Genomic DNA, 18,948 nt, shown 5'->3' with positions numbered 1-18,948 from the left:
GTTTATTTGGAGGTGTTGGGTCTAACAATCTCTTTGGGCAGGACGGGGTAGGGACGCACGCGTCGCCTTTTTCAGCGTTGTGGTTTGCGGCGACTTTGCTGAGTTTCGATGTTGGTGTGTGACGACTGTCTCTCAAGAATGGCTTTCTTGGAAGCGACTCGGCGTTGTCTCACAGCAGCGTTTGCCGCCCGCGCGCCTTCTGCGCGAGGGGAGCGCGAAAGAGTTCACTTTCGCTGAAGAAGCGCTCCTTGGGAGGACCCAGGAGTCCTCCGCGACCGGCTGTCAGCGACGCACAGTTAAGTCAGAGGATCGCGCTGAGTCACGGCTCAGGGAGTCTCGCGAGGCGTCCGAAGCGCCTGCGAACGACGCCCCCCGCGACCGTAGAGGCTGCAGCGGTCTCGAGTGAACGTTTACTGCCCCCAGTGCGTCTTGCGTGTCCGGCGCGGCGTCCGTCCAGATGTCGACAGTGTTGAGTTGAACGAGAAGCGTCGTCACATTTGCCCTCTCGGCAATTTCGAGAACGCAAGAAGAGATCGCGAGGAACTCGAAACCACACGCGAAACTGAGCGCGACAGCGACCCTTGAGGAACGCGTAGGCGGCGAGGTTCAAAGGAGAGAAGAAACACCACACGACAGGTGGAAAAACGCGTGGAAGAAGCCGGGGAGGCGAAACAGATAAGAAACGGAAAGCAACAGAACTGCGCGCACACCGACGCCTGGCGTCGAGCTGTCTGTACACTGCTTCTCCCGGTCGCTGTCGCGCGCTCCGATGTACTTCTCATTCGAAACGTCTCTCCCCTGGGTCCGCCCAGCTCCCTCTGTCAACGCCGCCTTGCCCCTCCGTCCTCCGTCTGCGCAACGGCGAACGCATAAAACGAACATGACCTCTTCTTCAAAGTTCTGCAGACCTCGAGGCGAGGAGAGCAACGGGATACAGTCTCCCCGGCTTCCCCCCGTTCTCTTCGGAGCGACGGGAGCTCGGTCCTTTCGAAACGCGAGAACGTTCAGTCTTCCGCGGCTTCTGTCGCATGCGTCGCCGTCGTGTGAGCTTTAGCTGCCGAGACGCTGGAAAACGCTGCGTCTGCAGAAGGCTGCGTCGTCTTTTAGTAACGCAGCCAGAAGGTAGCGCGGCGGAGGTTGATGAGCTGAGGCATCCCGAACAGAGGGCCTAGGCCGGCGACCGCCACCTCCTGGAGAGACAAGAGAGACACGAGAAGAGACAGCGAGAAATGGAGAGACAGCGAGAAAGGAACCGCCGGCATGAAGAGGGCGACACAAGAAACCTTGAGAAACGGCGAGGCGAACATGCGCGGGGAAAGACAAAAGAAAAGCCGCGAAAAACTCTGCGGCCCCCAAAACGCCCAGAGAACGAAACGCCACCTAGGAATCCCTCATCTGACGCGTCAGCGAGTCTCTCTTCTTTTTCTCTCCGGACTCCCCCTCCAGCCGTTCCGTTTCGCCTTTTCTGAGCTCTTCCTTTCTGCTTCCGAGAGCTCCAACTTTTGGACGTACAGCATCGTGCAGGTACTTCCACGCAACGCGCTTGACCTCTTCGGCGTCGATCACCTCCAGTCTCTTCAAGAATTCGGCGAGCGGCATGCGGCGTCCGTACGCCCTGAAGAAGCACAGGTTACAAGCGTTCGAAACAGAGTCCAGTAGTTCGAACTCCTTTTCGCCCCTCAGTGAACATGCGAAAAAATACTCCGATGAACGTCTGCGCGAAAAAAGCGTCGGCGAGACTGAAACAGAGTTTGAGAGAAGACGCATCCTCACTCAACGGAGCGCATTACATTTCGAAGCAGAAATCCTCAACTGGACATGGCCGTCGAGGACGCGAAGAATGCGCAGCTTCTGACACCTGAGTCGACCTCGCTTCTGCCTCTGTGACAGGCGAGGCTGGAGAGAATCCACTCGCTTCGCATGCAGCGAAAAGAGAGAGGAGAACGAAAACAGGCCAGCAGGCCAGAGAAACATCTTCCCCACCCGAGAAAGGAAGACGCAGAGAGCTGGAAAAACAGAGAGGGAATCGAGAATCCTAGAAGAAAAAACCTTACAGCATCTGCCGACCGATGTCTTCTGCCACTGCCGTCGTGGAGTCCAGGTGACCGAGCAGCTGCGTCTGCAAAACGCAAACAAACTCGCAAACAGGGACTTCCTGCATCCAGCCGCACTGCGAGAGAAACGGAAGCAGTGAGACGCGAAGAGACGAAAAGGAGACACCGCAGCGGCAGAGAGCACGAGAGACAACGCGCGCAAGCAGAAAACGATGAAGACGACGCCGAAAAACGGAAAAACAGCCAGGAGGGGATGCGCGAGGAAAACGACAAAAAGAACTCACTTTCAGCTGTGCTTTCGCGCGCTCGACTTCTTCGTCAGTTACCTGAAGGCAAAGAAAACCGCAACGCTAGGTTGCTTCATATCCAGAAGACACGAAAACTTTCGCGACACAGCGAGAAAAAAAAAGACAAGAAATTTTCAGTCTTCTACACGCGCTTCAACGTCAAGAGGCGATCAACAACTATCCATCTCCTACATCCTTGTTACGCAAATTCAAATACATATGTATATATATATATATACATACTTTATAAACAATCGACATATACATATGTGCATATGCATACTTCGAGACGTCCCTGTCCGAACAGCGTTGCCCAATCGCGGTTCTCAAGATCTGTAAATCTACAAATATACATATATACAAATATATATATATATATATACAAATATATATATATATATATATATGCCGGCAGGCCTGCGTTGGACTTACAGCGTATGAGAGAGAAGTGATGCCGAACATGATTTCCATGACGCAGTGCTCGAGAGCTACTTCGTCGCACTGGGCGTAGAAGCCGAAGAGGCCAGTGTCGCTGTAGCAGGTGTTGAACGCAGAGAACATGTCTGCGCATCCGACCGTCATTTTGTTGCAGACGTTTCGCACAGTCGCGTTGGCCGAAACTTTTCCAGGCACGATGCCTTCGTCGTGCTTCCGGTAGCTGCCCACGATCGCCTGCATCAACATGAAGGTCACGGCGTCTGAAAAAAAACGCAGAAGAACGGACGGAATAGAGCGAGGAAACTGAAGAAGGCGCAGAAGCGAGGAAGAAGCAGAAGCAAAGAGAAAAGAGAAAGGGAAGAGAAGATGCGAGTGGGGAGGAGGCGAGAAGAGAGGATCGAAAAGCGAGGAAGAAGCAGAAGCGAAGAGAAAAGAGAAAGGGAAGACGACAGGGAGTCGTCGAGGAAGAAGGCAGCGAGGAGAAGGACGAAGAGCGAAACCGCAGGGGAAACAGAGAAATAAACGCGGCTTTTCCACCCACCGGGCGACTTCCAGGGAACGCCTTCGAAGCCGACAGCGACGTGAGCAGTCGGTCCCATGTCGTCGTTTCTGTGAAGAAGTTCCGAGCCGCAGAAGAACGGTTTCTCGGTCGGAAGAATGATCTTGCTTCTCTTCGGCTGCGGCAAGCCAGCGAAATGCTTCTCCACCAACGCCGTCAACTCTTTGTGATCGACGTCACCCGCTGCTGCAACTACCATCCGGTCGCTCGTATAATTGCGGTTGATGTACTCCAAAATGTGCTCGCGCGTCATGTTCCGGATGTTCTCCTCGGGACCCAGAATCGTATACCCCAGGGGGCTGTCTCGAAACGCCTGAATTGTCCATTCACAGAAAACGTTTACCGACGCATACATACACAAATACGTATGTAGAGATAGAGATAAAGAAACATCCAAATATATGCATGCAGACATACATACAAACACACCAATATATATATATATATATATATACATATATACACCTATACATACATATCTCTATATAGACATAATTATATACATACATAATTATATATATATATATGTATATGCGTCTCCATCATTTCACAGCTGCTAGAAGTGCCGCTTTGGAAGCAGAAGCTACACATGGATATGTATATTTTGGAAAGACGATGTGCGAGTCGTCGTTTACCGTGGTGTGGAGGCGATCGAAGATGACCTCTTCGGTTTGCCGTTCGACTTCCTCCATCTCGCGGAGGATTACGTGTTTCTCCATCTGGACCGCCTCTTCGTCGATCGTCGAGTTCAGCAAGATGTCCGAGAGAATGTCAACGCACTGGGGGATATCTTTCTTGAAGGCCTTCGCGTAGTAGCTGGAAACACAAGGTGAAGAACGAACTCCACGTCCAGTGCGGACGAGAAACACACAGCGAAGCTGCACAGCGCGAGAAGCAGCTGCCGCAGAACCGCGCGCCGCCGAAAAAAAAGAAACCGACCTTCCGACATCTCACCATCAGAGGAAAAAGATGAATCGCCCCCTTGAACCCAGGAACGTACACCCCGACAATATACTTATATATGCATATATATATATGTATATATATATGTATGTATGTATATATATATATATATATATATATGTATATGTATGTATATATATATATATATGTATATATATATATATGTATATATATATATGTGCATTTGAACATGTATACACGTACTTATATGTATGTATGTATGTATACATGTACATGCACCAAGGAAGGCGGAAGGTGTGACAGCACTGCAAGCCCCCATGGGAAGCAAAGCGGACCCTGCGTCTTACACTGTCTGTTCGCGGGACGTGTAGGCATTGAGGTGGGCACCCATGTTTTCGATCTCTTGTTCGAGTTGGATTCGAGACCTTCGCTTTGTCCCCTGAAGAAGGAAAAAACGCGCCGTTTTTTTCAGGATTAAAAGCGCTGCCAGAGAGAGACGCCCACAGCCTCCTTCTGCCTCCCGAAAGGAGACAAAAGTCGAATACCTCACGCAACTCCAACAACCCCCGAAGGAGAAATGGAGACAACAGACGGCAGAAGGCACGACGCGAGACGAGAGAGGAAAGACCGCACGGAGAAAGAGAGAGAAAGCGGAGGGCGGGAGAGAAGAGAGGATGTAAAAGCAGAAAAAGAGACGCCTAAAAAGGTTGGAAAGAGCAGCTAAGGACCCGAGAGACTCTCTCGCTTGTTGACGGCCTGCGAAAATGACGGGGAATCCATCCGAGAGAGAAGCAACGGGGGCCGTCGAGAGCCTTTCGCTCTTCCGTCGCCGCCAGGAAGAGCGAAGCAGAGATTCTGAGAGAGAGTGAGTGCCGAAGAGAGTTGCTCGTTTTCCTTCGCGCACAGAGGCTGGATCTACCGCTCCAGAGGGAGACGGCAGGACGGCGGGGGTCTCTGGACTGCGCGCAAGGCGCTAACCGTCTTTCCTGTGGAAAACGGAGACCTTGGCTCTGCGAAAACCGGCCTTTCTTCCTCACCTTGAAAGTCATGTGCTCGAGGAAATGGGCAGCTCCGTTGGTCTCCTTCGTATCGTAGCGACTTCCACTGTCGATCCAGACGCCGACCGTCGCCGTCTGGTGGAAGGGCAGGCGCTGCGTCGCAACGCGAATGCCATTGGGGAGAGTCGTGGTGACTGAGGAAAACAGACAGGGGAGAAAACGCAGGGGAACCTCGAAAAAAGAGAACTGGCGAATGCGCAGCAGAGGGGATACACGGACAAAGGAAAAGGAAAGACATGTGGAACCGAGGGGCAAGGGGAAAAGAAAGAGACGAGGAAGAACCAAAGAAACAGGCGAAAGGATCGCCTTCAAGCGCTGTGCGGCTCTCGGGAGCTTCTGAATGCACGAAGAAGAAGAAGAGGCAGAGCTTGGGGACCCTGAGTAAAAGAGAGGCGACAGAGAAGAGAGACGAAAAGGAGGAAAGGGAGAAGGAAGAGAAAAAGGATGAGTAAGGCGAGATCATGAGAGAGAACAGGGAAACGACGTAGGTGAGGTTGAAAGTGATTTCCCCAGTCTCAGGGAAAGAACTTTCTGCGAGGAGGAAAGATGGCGGGAGAGATGAGAGATGAGCAGACGAGGTGCATTCGGCAGACGGAAGATCCGATTTTTAGGCAGGGAAAAAGCGAAAAGACGAGAGGAACACCAGAGACAAGAGGAGAAAAAGACGAGAGGAACAGACGGACGAGATTGTCACATAGTTCAGGCGTAGCAGCAGGGTGAAAATTGGGCTGCTCGTTTCAGAAGAGGCTCATGAATGACGCAGGCTAGGACGAGTGAGAGCAGCGCGAGGAACGGCGCCACAGAGGAAAGGCAGGAGGGAGAGACGCGAACTGAGAGCGACGCGGAGTCCAAGAAGCGAGGAAGAAGACACTGAAGGAAAGAACAGAGGTCGACCAGAGGTAGATAGACACAGGAAGAGCAGCCAAGTGTAGCAAGAGAGGAGGAAGAGAGAAGAAGAGTCGAAGAGAAGAGGGGGAAATCAGAATGTGAAGTGGATCGGAGACAGATATCGCTGGCCAGAGGAGAGAGACGAGTTTCGAGGAAGTGTGTGAGGCTGCGACGCCGCCTTATACGAGAAGAAAGCTGTGTGAGCGACGTATCCAAGGGTCCTTGCAAGGGAACGCAATTCTGTTGGATTCGCTGCATGGAGTTCCCCAAAAAAGCGAAATGTTTTGAGAGTTTCAGGAGCCTGAACTTCTTACGCGTGGGCGGCTGGTTAAACGCTTCTTCAGGGATCGCCGCGTCTACGGAGCGAGCCAGAGGACTAACTCCAGCTGTCGCTGCGGCTGGAGCTGCGCTGAAGAAGCCGCGAGACTGGAGAGAAGAAGAGAAGGAAGCGCGCAGGCGCCTCTGAGAAACGCTCAGGGACGAGGCCCCAGAGGCGACCCGCGGCAGGAAGCGGAACATCATGGAGAAGAAGGGGAGAGAGATCAGCAAGTCGCCGGTGGAGACGAGAGAAGACAGAAAGAAACCGAGCAGGAGTGAGAGAAGAAGGAAGAGATCGGGAGAGGAGGCACTCTGGGTAGTTTTTATTCGTTTGTATGGATGTCCTTGAGTACCCAAGCAGCGCGCTAGGGTGACCGCATGCACCGGCTGCGAGAGCGACGGGAGGTGGGAGAGGGCAGAAAAAGAAGAGAGGAGAAGGAGAGAAAAGAAGAGAAATGTCGGAGACAGACGAGGAGAAACGCACAAGAGCAGAGCCTGTTTTCCCTAGAGAGGGAACGACTCTGGATTCGCACAGCAGGCGCGCAGAGCCGCGTTTGCGGAGGCGGAGTGGAGGTGGAATCCTCGAGCTCGCAGCGCGTTCTCCCGGCTGTCGTTCGAACCAAAAAAGACCAAGTCCGCGAAAAGTAAAAGTTCGGGCCCTCTCCTCGAGCCGAAACTCGCCCCCCCCTGTCGCCCTCTCCCGGGTGTACATACACCCCAGCGCTCGCGCGCCGCGGATCCCAGCGGCTCTGCGCGCTTCGTACATACGCCGCGGACGCGCGGCTGAGAGACAGAGAAAGTTGCACGTCGGCTGCATGTTCCTCCGCGTACGCGGACTGCGCTCTTTTCCTGCTCGTCGCGTATCGCTGGACCGGCTTTTCGTGAGGATCCGGCGACTGACGAGTCGGAAAAACGTCGGCAACCAGCAGAGAGACTGTCCGGATACGCATGTCTTCTCCCTGGTGAGGCGGGAGAAGACTTCTCTGGGCGAGAGCGAAGAAAAGTCGGCCGCCACGGGAGACGACTCGCCGCCAGTCGAAAAGGCTCCGGAAATCGCAGCTGCCTCGTCTGTCTCGAGGCTGCGCAACTTCCGCGAGTCGGGAGGCGCTCGTTTTCTTTCGCTGGACCGCCCGAGCCTGCAAAGACTCCCCCGTTGCGACCGACAGCTCTGCCTGCTCAGCCTGGGGACGCACGGTTTACGTCCACCTCTCCCTTCCGCAGAGACAGAGAGGAAGAGAGGAAGAATCACGAGACAGAACGAAGAAGAGCTCGCGGGACAGAAGTCCGCAAGGAGAGACGAGAGCGAACGAGAAGGAAAAAGGACAACAAGAAGGAGAAGGAAATCAAGAAGGAGAAGGAAAACAAGCAGGACAAGGACAACAAGAAGAGAGGAGACATCTGGAGGAAGCCATGGAGGGCGAGGTAGCGAGCAAAGTGTCTTCTGGAGACAGGGAAGGAATCCAGGAGACGGACGAGAAGGAAGAGGAAGGCGGAAGAGTGAAGAATCGATGCCAAGAAACAGAGGCGAACGCGGGAGGCCTGCGGCCTCCTGTGGCTGTCCAGGATGGCAGAGCTTCAACAGGCTCTTCTTGCGTCAAAGCTGCAGCTTCCAGCGACGCAGAACAAAACTCTCAGAGCAGTCACCTGTCTTCTGAGGACATCCTCGGTTCTGCCAGCGCCTCTTCCTTCTCTTCTCTCTCGTTTCATGCCTTCGCTCACGCTGCCTCTTCCTCGACTTCTCTCAGGCCACAGTCTACCTCTTCTGATGCTTCTTTTCCTCTGCCCTCTTCCTCTTCGACGCGTTCTTCTGCGCCCTCTGAATCCTCTGCCTCTTCCTGCTCAGGGTCTTCCTCCGCTTCTTCTCCTTCTTCTCTTTCCACTTCTTCAACGTCCTCTTCCTCGTCCTCTTCGTCGGCCTCTTCCTCTTCTTCTTCTGCTTCCCCTTCGTCCTTCTCCAGTGCGGCTTCCCCGGCTTCCTCCTCTGCGGTTCGTTCTTCGTCTTCTGGGGGCGCGGAATCCGAGAGAGACACAGGCCGGCAGGCTGGGCGGCTGCATGCAATGAGCTCGCTCGTAGCGGAAGCCGTCTGCAGTCAGCAAGTTGTGTTGGGTCTGAAGAGCATTTGCAAGGAGTTGGTGGAAAACGCGATCGACGCTGGCGCGACGACGGTGGGTGAGTACACCGAGAGTCGATTTCCTCGAGAAGGATTTCGAGTTTTCCGCTCCTTCTCGCGCGTTGCAGTCCGACATGTTCATCTCTCGTTCAGCTGTTGGCACACTCGGCATGGTTGTGTCGAGGAAGGAGGAGCATGGGTAGAGAAATCCAACAGTTCCTAGAGCTCCACGCGAGAGGTCGAACTCGGCGAGTCGATCCGAGAGGACACTCGTCAACTGCGCCTGTGCTGCATTCGTTTCAACTTTGCCATGAAGCGACGTTTAGACGCCTGTGCTGTCAGATTCAGAGGAGCTTCTCGTCTGTGCTTCTGTTCTGTCCTTCCTGCGGTGGTGCTCGAGCGTTCACACCCGCCTGCACCCCGACGAAGAACCTTTCTAAAGGGCGCTCTGCATGCAAGTAGCTTGCGCGTTTCTGTGGCCGGCAGGTTTCTCTCTCGGTGTTCTTTTGCAAGTGAAGTCCCGGCAGACGTAGCATCGGCATTCGCGTCGCGGTTTTCTTGTGCGAGCAGACCATGTTCGAGAGGGCAACTTTTGGAGAAGGGTGACCCAAGGAACGTTCTGTGCGAAACTCGATAGTGCGTGATCAGGGGACCTTGGGATTCTTCTCGGCATACGCTGAACAAGGGGAAAACCGTTCGTGTCGATCTTTTTTCCTGCGCATTTCTAGCGCCTCTCCAGCAACCTCCCCGCAGTTCTCAGCTTCGTCCACCGCCGCGTCGCGTATCCGTGGTGCTCCCCGGATCGGATCGCAGTCGTTTGCTTCTGAAAGGTGACTTCTTTGTGCGGGTCCTTCTTGCATGGAACTGGGACCGTCGGGCGACCGTCGAGCACGGCTCGTACAGAGACAGTCCTTTCGACGGAACGCAGCTTTGCATGTACCGGGCTCCGTCCAACTGCCGCGCAAGTTTCGATCCGCCTGCGGCTTTTCTCTTTTTCAGAAGTCCGATTCGTGGACGGAGGCATGGCAAGCGTCGAGGTCCGCGACAACGGCTCCGGAATCGCCCCCCAAGACTTCCCGATGCTCGGTGAGACGCGCAAGCACCGGCGAGAGTCCGAGAAGGAAAAAGCGACGAACTGGAGGTGAAGAAAAGGCGAGAAGGACGCGCAGGCGGAACGAAGGAAGACACGAAAAGGAGAAGAGAAGCCAAGGAGAAAAGGCGGAGAGAAACAGAGTCAAAGGAGAATCGTGGATTTCCGCAGAGACAGAGAAGAGCCAAGTCTCACACCGGCCACAAAGACAACAGAACGCACAGAGGACCGATTGAGAAGCCCGGTCGGGCAGTCGTCTGGAAAAAACGTTTCCCTCAACGCGCTTTGATGCATAAATGCATTCGTCGATGCATGCCGAGTCTGTCATTTGCAGCTACCTTGGGGCGCGTAACTTCTGTATCGCCATGCTCTCTGTAGACGCACCGTTCTTGTTGCTGTACACGCGCAAGTGGTGTATGTACAGCCCAGCGAGAGCACATTGATCTTTTGGGGTTCATAGGTCGGCGCCATGCGACTTCGAAGATCAACAAATTCACCGATTTGTACAGCGCCCTTGACACCATGGGATTCAGAGTAAGTTTCATCGACACGGCGCGGTTTCTCGAGTTTTCCTCTTTCGAAACCTCATGGATTCTTACTCGAGCGACTGCTCCTGCGTCTTTCCTTCTTTCTTTCAACCTGCGAGAAGCTGGCACAGTCGCCTCTCTCTCCTGCCTACGTTTTGATTTCTCTGGCCTCTCTCCTCTTTCCCTTCTGTCGTTCTCAGCCGCCTTCTCCCTCTTCTTCTCTCTTCGTCTTCTCTCTCGATCTCCCTTCCTTCTGTGCGTCTTTTCTCTGTTTGTTCTACTTCCGCCTCGATGGTTTTCTCTCCTTGGGTCTCCTTTAGGCCTTCCAAGCAGAGAGACGTTCGCCACCTGCCCTCGTTGTCTCCTTTTGTCATTCCTGTCTGCTCTCTCGAGTCTGCTGAACCCCCCTCGTTTCCGGCTCTCTCGTCAGCCTGCACTTTGTGTCTTTACTCTTTGTCTGCATTTTCCCTTGTGTTTTGTTTCCGTTTTTCTCTGTCTTTTGTCTGGATCTGTCTCGCGTTTTGCCCGAGGTTTCCGTCTGCGTCTGTAGGGCGAGGCCCTGGCCTCTCTCTGTGCGCTGAGCGACGTGGAAATCCTCACTCGCACGGCCTCGGAGCCTTTCGCCACGAGGCTCCGCTTCGACCATCACGGAAAAATCATTCACCAAGAGCCGGCGGCCAGAGAGGTAGACCGAGGGGGAAGCGAAGGGAAAAGAAGACAACGAGCAACGCACCGCGCGGCAGTTTAGAGACACCGAGACAGATGGAACAGAGACGGAGACACAAAGTCAGAAAAACTCGCGAGACGGAGGATCTTGCGTCTCTTCAAAACTCAGAGAGAGCTTTCGGTCGAGTTCGCCCGCTCCAATTGGAGTTGCTGTATCGGTGTCGCTCTTTTGTTTTACTTGTCTCTCTCGTTCCACTCTTTCCTCTGCTCGTGTGTCTCTGTTGGGGATATTGGGGGCATGGCATCATATCAAGGAGATTCGGAGTTTTTCTCAGCCTCTTTCGATACTTCTCTCTTGCCCACTGTTTCTGGTCCGCGTTCGCCGGGTGGAGCGCAGTTCACCTGTCCGTTTCTCGGCGGCATCTGTGCTGTGTGTCGACTCTGTCTCCACGGCTTCACCTCTGGGCTTCACGACTTTCTCCGTTTCTGTCTTTTCGAGGTGGGTACCTCGGTGACCGTTTCGAATCTTTTCGCCTCCTTACCGCTGAGGCGACGCGCCCTGCGCCAGCAGCGTCAGAAGCATCTCCAAGAGTCCCTCGCGTTCCTCCAAAAATTTGCTCTGCTGCATGCCGACGACTGTCGGATCCTCGTCACCGACTTTACTCCGGCGAACTCAAGTCGCTCTGCTGAAGCTTCTTCAGGCTCTCAAAGGTGCGTTTCCCAGTGTTTCCAGCTTCCCCGAGGCTTCGCTCCCCTCGACGTTTCCTTTGTTTTCTCTCTCTCTTGTTGCTTATTTGCTTCCCTGCATCCTTTGCTGCTCAACTGTCCACTCTCCCCCCTTCTTCCACCCAGTCTCGCTACGTCCTCCTCTTTGCTCGAATTTTCTCTTTCGTCAACACGTGTGTTGATCCTCGTTGAACGCCTCCCGTCGGAAGGCGCGTTTGGTTCTTTCTACGTTCCTCAAAGACGAGGAAAGGAGCTGCGGTAGTCACCTCGAGGTTTTCGGTGGACATGAAGGAAAGCCTTGTTCATAGGCGGTTGCGATGCCCGCTCGAGACTGCGGGTGTCCAGGAAATGGGTCGACGGATGCGCGCTTCTTCCAGGCGCCTTTGACAGCGCGCCTCTGGAGATAAAATCAGTATGCCTCCCCTTTGTGTCTGCTCCGAAGAAACTGAGGCTCTAAATTTCTTTCTATCATCTTCTCCGCTTCTTCTCGCTTGTCCAGACACGAGAAGAAAGCGCATTTGGGGGAGCTGTCAGGTGTCTCGGGGTGCATCCAAAGGCGGGTGCTGCGCTGCTCCAGTTCCTTTCAGCGACGGTCGCTGACTCTCGCACAGCGAAAGGTTTTGCGGAGCTCATTGACACGATTGCAGCGCTGCACTGCTCGAGTCATCTGACTCATTCAAAGAGCACGACTACGAAAGAACAACTGCGAGGTATCGACGAAGGGATTGGTCCCAGGCGTCTTGGGCGAACGGTCGCGAGCTCCGCTCCCGCTGGGCGGGCACCAGGGATGAGCGAGTCTTCGCTTTGTCTCGCGCAGCCTGGCCACTGGACGTTCCTGGTGGATTCGCCACAGAAGGCGCAGTCGCTTGAGTTGTTTGTTCTGCAGACGGAACGGTGGGAGCTCTGTGACGCTCTTGAACACTCGAGGCACTGCGACGCGCCTCTTGGACGCCGCGGTGACCGTGTACGGTGAACGGCAGATGCAGCAGTGCACTCAAGTGTCTCTCGCAGGCGCTGAACCTGGCCGCGAGTGGAGGTAAGGAAGAGCGAGACGCAACCGCGTCGCAGACGAAAGAGCTGAGGGACCGGCGCGATTCGAAACGACAGTCTCGTCGCCGTATCTTCCGATTCCACTGCGTCTTTGTGTTGGGCGAAATCCGAAAAACCAGACAGGATTCGAGGAGGGGTGAGCGGCGGTCGACGGCCAAGATGAAGACACGAGAAAAAGAAAGAAAGCGAAAGAAAGAAAGAAAGAAAGAAAGAGCAAGAAAGAAAAAGAGATAGAGGGAAGGGCGGTTGCGTGAAGATGCGTTGCATTGCCTACGGACGGAAGAACGCGGAGGGGAGAGGGGAAGAAGAATGAGTCGAGAGAATGTGTGGCGAGGAGAAGGTCTCGCAGTGAAGGCCTCGCGACGCCCCCAGCGAAGAGCAGGAGACAAGCCGGAAAGGAGAGAAGGAGAAGGGGAAAAGAAGCGACGGAGGAGAAGGACCAAAAGAAGAAGAAGAGACAACACAGGAACTCCGATTAACCATCTGTCAATCGCAGAGAATGGTCTGTCTCCACGAGGCCTGAAGCACCGGACATCACGAAGGTAACAACGTGTGTCTGGTTTTTCAGCGTTGAAGCCCTTCTCTCTCGTCCTCCCCTCGGTGTACGGACCTCGGCTCTCCAGCTCTTTTTTGTGAATAAAAGAGTTGTGGAGTTTCCTCCTCTCCTACAGAAATTGATTAATAAGTAAGCGGAGTCGGTCTCCTGGATCTTCTTTCTCACCCGCGTCGCTGTCTCCTGCAGTCTCTCGACGCCTTTTGAAAGCTCTCTCGTATCGGCGTTCGAAACTCGGCGTTCACGAGCTCCTGTCCTCGGCCTTGCTCCTTCTCGTCTTGAAGCCGCCTCGTTTCCTGCGCGTTTTTTGACGGTGCTTTCTGTCGTCACTTCCTGTTCTGGTCCTCGCTGCTTGTCGATTCTTCCCTCGCCGAGACCTGGGATTGGGTCTGCGTCCTCCTTAGCTCTCAACGCTCCGGATCTTGCCTGGTTTTTTCCGCATCTCTCTTCTCCTTCTCTCCCATCTTTTCCTGCTTCGGAGTTCGTTTCCTTTCCATCTTTCTCTCTTTCGTTTCTTGTCTTCGTTCCTTTCTCTAGAAAATATCGAGAAGTGTGTAGTCGGCACTGCTTCCCGATTGTCATCGCCTTCGCCACTGTCGCGCCTCACCTTCTGGAAGTAAATTTGAGGTGCGTAGAAAAGCAACTTGACAATTACAGCGCGACACCACACACATCTGCGATTTCCGCCACCGACTCGGCTTTTGCGTCGCGGGAACCAGCTGATGCATGCGTTCAGACCCGGAAGGTAGAAGAGAGAAACTCAACAGCGGGCGGAAAAGAAACACAGGAAAGAGACTCACGGCGATCCGCGGTTCCCTCTGGGTGCATCCATTCGTTCTCGTACAGCGATGTTCCCCGTACTTGTCGACTAACTGGAGTCCCTCATTGTTTGGTAGAATTCACGAGACACAGAATCAAACGTATAGACAAGAGTCTCCAACAATATCGGCGTCTGTGCGTCTGTCTCCATATATACCTTTTTGTGTAGTCATGTGCGAAACTATGCTCACCGATCTGTATGTCTGTTTACAGTTGCATACGGAAATGTGTGAAACCATGTGTCTATACATGTATGCAGATCTAAGTATATATATATATATATATATTTATATTTGTATACATATATATTTGTATATATATATATATATATGTATATGTGTCTGGTTGTGTGTATGGCGACATGCTTGTTTTTGCTAGTCTGTGTGGTCTTCCTCTGAGTCTCCTGAGTCTGCAGAAGTTTTTGTGTCGCGTATCGGCTTGCAGTTCTCTTTCTGTTCGCTGTTTTGACTGTTAAGGACCGAGCGAGGGAGAAGAGGATTCCAGGCTCTCCAGTGTGTCTAGACACCGCCGCCGTGACTGCAGCTGTCGCGTCTCTTTGTTTACTTTTCTTTTTTTCCAGAAAAGACAAGCAAGAGGTGCTACTCGCAGTAGAAAAGGAGATCACGGAGGCGCTTTTGGTGGGTGGCCGCGCTCTGCGGAGCTTCTCAGGCTTTTTTTATTTCTTCCTTTCGTTCCCTGCTTCGCTTCTTCCTTTCGCTGACTCTCGTGGCGGTCCTCTTCACTGCATCTGCAGTTTCGCTGTTCTCGGTTGTCCTTGCGTCTCTCGCTCAGCGGCTCTCGTCCGCTCGGCAGGAACGCAGCGCGTCCTCGCTGTGTCGTTCACTTCCTCTTGTATCTCCACTCTTTTCGCTGCTGCGTTGCAGTGGGTTCCGCCTTCGTATTCTTTTTCCATGTTCTTCCAGAAAACCATCACCGACTTCGTCGCGCCGACTGTCGCGTCCTTCCAGACCGTTCGCGGATTCTCCCAGCTGCCGCGAGGTGTCTCGTTCTCTTCCAGTGCAGAGGCTTCATCGCGCGGTTCCTGCTCTTCCTCCACCCTCACTCAGCGTTCCCCTCCCTCCGATTTCTCTTCACCTTCGCAGCCCCCGCGTCTTCCATCTGAATCCTGTTCTTCTTCTCTGCCTCTAGAAGAATCCTGTTCTCCTTCTCTGCCTTCAGAAGAATCCTGTTCTTCTTCCCCACACACTGCGTTTCGATCTCCAGCCGCGGCGGCAAAACGCGAGACAGACCGCCAGGAAGAAGATGGAACTTCAAGAGGGGAGAGCACTCGCCAGAGGGCAGGTGTCGACGAAGCGAGGCTACGCCTGGCACAGCTGGGCGAACAGTCGGGAGAGACGAGAGATTTGAAGCTCAGCGGAGACCTGAAAGAGGGTGACCGGTCGACAAGAGAGCCGACGAGCGTTCCAGAGAAGGAGAACGTCGCTGACGAGACGTTTATCTCTTGCTTCTCGTCTGTTTCGTCTCCTCCATTTCTCTCCGCTTCCAGTTTCCCTGCGCTCGATTCTACTTCATCTTGTCCTCCGTCTGCGGTCCCCTCCAACCTTTCGGCTCTCGAGGGGGAGACGCGAGATGTTCATGATGATCACGACGAGGAAGGCGATCGAACGCGAAGACGCCGCGCGACGTCTCCCCAAACCCAGTGTTCCAGTGACGAGGAAAACCTACCTCTTTCTGTGAGGCTGGAGAAAAAACCAACAGATCAACGCCGTTCCTCTTTCCATTCTTCTTCTTCCACTGCTTGTTTTTCGTCCTCGAGTTCCCTTGTCTCTCAGGAGTCTTCGTCGTTTTCCGCCTCGAAGAAGGGGAGAACCTTGCATCCAAGCAAGCCTAAAGACGCAGAAGTCACTGTGGCGTCTTCCGAATCTTCCTCACCTTGCTCTCTGTTCCCCGCGTCTCGCTGGGGCTCTCCAGACGGAGGCGCGGAACGAGAGAGAGAAGAGCAAGAGAAAGCAGACCAGGCGAAAGGGAAACGGAGTGAGGAAGCGGATGCGTTCGGGAGTTTCGAGAGGCGAAGGAAAGCAAGAAAGGGAGTGCCGAGCAGGGCGCAACTCAAACGGAGAGAAGACGAGTTCGTCAGCGAGAGCAAACTGTTGAAAGAAACGGTCGCGAGTGCTGTCGCCGAATGCCACTGCACAGAAGAAGACCTTGAAGCTCTTTACGGAGCCTCCGACGCGGAAACCGGTGACGAAACGAAACATGAAGCTGTGTCTTCTTCTTCTTCATCTCCGGCTTCCTCTTCCTCCTCTTCTTTCTCTTCGTCGTCTGCGTCTTCGTCTGCGTCTCCGTGTGCATCTTCGTTTCGTTTTTCGGACTGTCCAGCTGCTTTCTCGTTTGCGTCTTCGTCCGACACCCAGGTGATTGGAGCGTTTGATCCAGGTACGAGCAGCATGTTTTTGGACAAAAGAGCCTTTAGGGAAATGAAGATCGTTGGCCAGTTCAATCAAGGCTTCATCATCGGCTGTCTCCTCTCGCGGGTACCCTCTGGGGCCTGCCCCCCGGATGCGTCTGGCGGCTCTCACGAGTTCCGTCAAGTTCCTCAAACACCCGATCACGTCTCGCCGTCCTTTTCTGCTTCCTCGTCCTCTTCGTCGTCGTCGGCCTCTGCTTCTTCCTTCTCGTCTTCGCTTCAGTCTGCTTTGCCTGCGTCCAAGCGCGAGGTGCGTTCCTTGTTTATCGTTGATCAGCATGCGAGCGACGAGAAGAAGAGATTCGAGGACTTGAATGAGGGATTCAAACCTGCGACGCAGCCGCTTCTGATTCCACTTCGGCTGCACTTGCCTGTCGACATGGCGCGCGCGGTCTCTGACTTTGACAGAGAGATTCGGGAGAATGGTTTTCGAGTGACAATTGCGCGCGAGCGGCGCCGCTTGCCTGCGCGCGAAGAACGCGACGCGACCTGCGCTGGCGAAGCCTCCGAGGACGCCGCTGACGCCTCTGTCGAAGACGAACTTGTGATCTCTCTCTCGGCCTTGCCTGTTGTCGAGGGTCGGCAACTGAAGGAGGAAGACTTCATCGAATTCCTGGCCGCCCTCCTGCACGACGAAGAAGGCCATGCGACGGCCGCAAGGTGGAGACGAAGAAGAAGGAGGCGACGCAAGCGGACAACGGAGCTGACGCAGAAGCGAGGCGAACCTCCTGAGACGCCGGAGAAACCTTCTGAGGAGGCCGGCGCGAGAGGCGGAGATGCCGCGCGAGGCCCACAGGCTGCCGCCGATGAGGTCGACGTTCAGCAGGGAAGTGGAAGCGAGAAAAGAGCAGATGAAGACGACAGCGATGAAGGAGAAGAAGAAAGTGAAGAAGACGATGCACACGCGTTTCACCATCGCGTTCTGCTGTGTCGACCGAAGAAGGTTTGGGAAATTCTCGCGAGTCGGTGAGTGAGAAACAGTCCCTCAGTTTCAGAGGTTTTTCAGAGGTTTCAAACAGTCTTCCTCATCTCTGAAGAGGCGTGCGCACCCAACAACCTCCCCGAGAGTGTCTCTCATGTCCAGTTCTTCGCGATATGTTCGCGACTTCGCGCCCTGCTGCTTCAACTGTCTCCACTCCACGCTCACATTTTTTGTTTCGTACTTCACTCGCTCCCTGCGGGGGGGGGGCCTCTGCAGGAGGCGCAGCAGAGACAGATGCGATGACTCTGTTTCTAGCGCGGAATAGAGAGAAATGAGAAGTGAAACAGCTTTTCTGAAGAGAGACGACGCTGCTGTTTGCCCGTGTACTTGCCTCGCAGCGCATGCAGATCGGCCATCATGATCGGGGACTCCCTCACTGTGAATCAGATGCAAACAGTTCTGAAGAACCTCGCGACTCTGCACCTCCCCTTCAACTGTCCCCACGGCCGCCCGACGGTGCGGCATCTTTTCGACTTGCACCTCCCAGCTGTCTATCCACCTGAGCGAGAAGCGCGTCCAGTCCCCTGGGAGAGGCAGACAGAAGAAAACGAGGCAGAGAAAGAAGGAAGTGGAGAGGCAGAGGAAGAGGGAAGTGGAGAGGCAGCGAAGGGAGAAGAAGAATTTGATAAAGTGGAAGAGAGAACCTGGAGAGAGAGGATGAACGACGAGATGGAGGCGACAGGGAACTGGGGAGGACGCAGAGGGGAGCAACGGAGACTGAAAGGGGAAGATGCGTCTTCCCCAGACAAGAAGAAAGGCGGAGTTGAGAGACGAGAGGAGAAACAAGCAACGAGGAGACGAGAAGAAGAAGGTGACGTTGTTGGAGGAAGGTTCAGATTGCGGCGGAAACGATGTCGAGAAGAGAAGAAGCGAGGGGAGAAGAGGAGGAAGAAGAAGAAGGTCGAGCAATCCACGCGAATCGGAAAAGACCTGTCTGCAGAGCAGCACAGAGAACTCACGAAAGCTCAGGCGCACCGACAAGAAGAGAAGGACCATCAGGCGATCTTTGCAGAAGAAAAGGGCTTGTTCGACGAGGATGATCCAGACGTCGTGGCAGACGGAGAAGAGAAGAACGAACAGAATTGCCTTTCTCTCAGAGACTGGAAGGAAGACGATCGGGGGTTCGACGCTACGTCAAGAGTCCCCCAGATGAAACTCTACGAGCTCTCCTTCGACGGACACAAATAAAGAAACAGTTCCTGCGAATCCCCAAAGAACCACTGAGAGAACGACTGCAGATTCAGTCGTTCCAAGCAATCGAAGGTGGAATCTGCAGAGAACCGTCGAGGAGAGAAACCGTTTGGGCCTGTCATCCAGCGCCCTCCCCTTCTCTCCACGTTGTGCCGACTGATGCCTGGATCCCGTCAAAAACGTACCTACAAACGCTTCACGCACTCTCCGTTATTCTCATATACATATATATACATATATATACATATATATACAGATATATATATATACCTGTATATA

General features: G+C 53.9%; 2 protein-coding genes across 2 annotated transcripts; one reads left to right on the top strand and one right to left on the bottom strand.

The window, feature by feature from the left end:
* Nucleotides 1-14: 14 nt before the first annotated feature.
* On the bottom strand, nt 15-7,180 carry TGME49_236210 (peptidase M16 family potein, putative). The gene is made up of 10 exons (XM_018780457.1): nt 6,523-7,180; nt 5,300-5,454; nt 4,610-4,701; nt 3,974-4,154; nt 3,321-3,651; nt 2,774-3,039; nt 2,339-2,380; nt 2,055-2,119; nt 1,513-1,615; nt 15-1,190 (listed from the first exon to the last, which is right to left on the bottom strand). Exons 1-10 carry the CDS (start codon nt 6,728-6,730, stop codon nt 1,104-1,106), a joined length of 1,530 nt encoding a protein of 509 aa, XP_018635798.1. The 5' UTR covers nt 6,731-7,180; the 3' UTR covers nt 15-1,103.
* Nucleotides 7,181-7,412: 232 nt separating this feature from the next.
* On the top strand, nt 7,413-18,878 carry TGME49_236200 (DNA mismatch repair protein, C-terminal domain-containing protein). The gene is made up of 11 exons (XM_018780456.1): nt 7,413-8,696; nt 9,637-9,723; nt 10,188-10,261; nt 10,805-10,939; nt 11,420-11,631; nt 12,533-12,682; nt 13,265-13,381; nt 13,787-13,876; nt 14,649-14,706; nt 14,992-17,462; nt 17,817-18,878. The coding sequence occupies exons 1-11, from the start codon at nt 7,937-7,939 to the stop codon at nt 18,664-18,666; spliced, it is 5,004 nt and encodes a 1,667-aa protein (XP_018635799.1). The 5' UTR covers nt 7,413-7,936; the 3' UTR covers nt 18,667-18,878.
* The last annotated feature ends 70 nt before the right edge of the window (nt 18,879-18,948 follow it).

The sequence above is a fragment of the Toxoplasma gondii genome, chromosome X (genome assembly GCF_000006565.2).
Source record: "Toxoplasma gondii ME49 chromosome X, whole genome shotgun sequence".
Taxonomy (NCBI): Eukaryota; Apicomplexa; class Conoidasida; order Eucoccidiorida; family Sarcocystidae; genus Toxoplasma; species Toxoplasma gondii.
The sequence above is the reverse complement of the archived record's forward strand: the minus strand, read 5'-3'. Positions and strand labels throughout refer to the sequence as shown.

Bases quoted from the DNA above. Each gene is read 5' to 3' on its own strand.
- TGME49_236210 (XM_018780457.1), bottom strand. From the start codon at position 6,730: ATGATGTTCCGCTTCCTGCCGCGGGTCGCCTCTGGGGCCTCGTCCCTG. The intron at 2,120-2,338 runs GTGAGTTCTTTT...TGCGTTTTGCAG, and splicing joins GCGCGAAAGCACAGCTGAAA to ACGCAGCTGCTCGGTCACCT. The intron at 1,616-2,054 runs GTAAGGTTTTTT...GTGCTTCTTCAG, and splicing joins GACATCGGTCGGCAGATGCT to GGCGTACGGACGCCGCATGC.
- TGME49_236200 (XM_018780456.1), top strand. From the start codon at position 7,937: ATGGAGGGCGAGGTAGCGAGCAAAGTGTCTTCTGGAGACAGGGAAGGA. The intron at 10,940-11,419 runs GTAGACCGAGGG...TGTCTTTTCGAG, and splicing joins AAGAGCCGGCGGCCAGAGAG to GTGGGTACCTCGGTGACCGT. The intron at 14,707-14,991 runs GTGGGTGGCCGC...ATGTTCTTCCAG, and splicing joins AGATCACGGAGGCGCTTTTG to AAAACCATCACCGACTTCGT.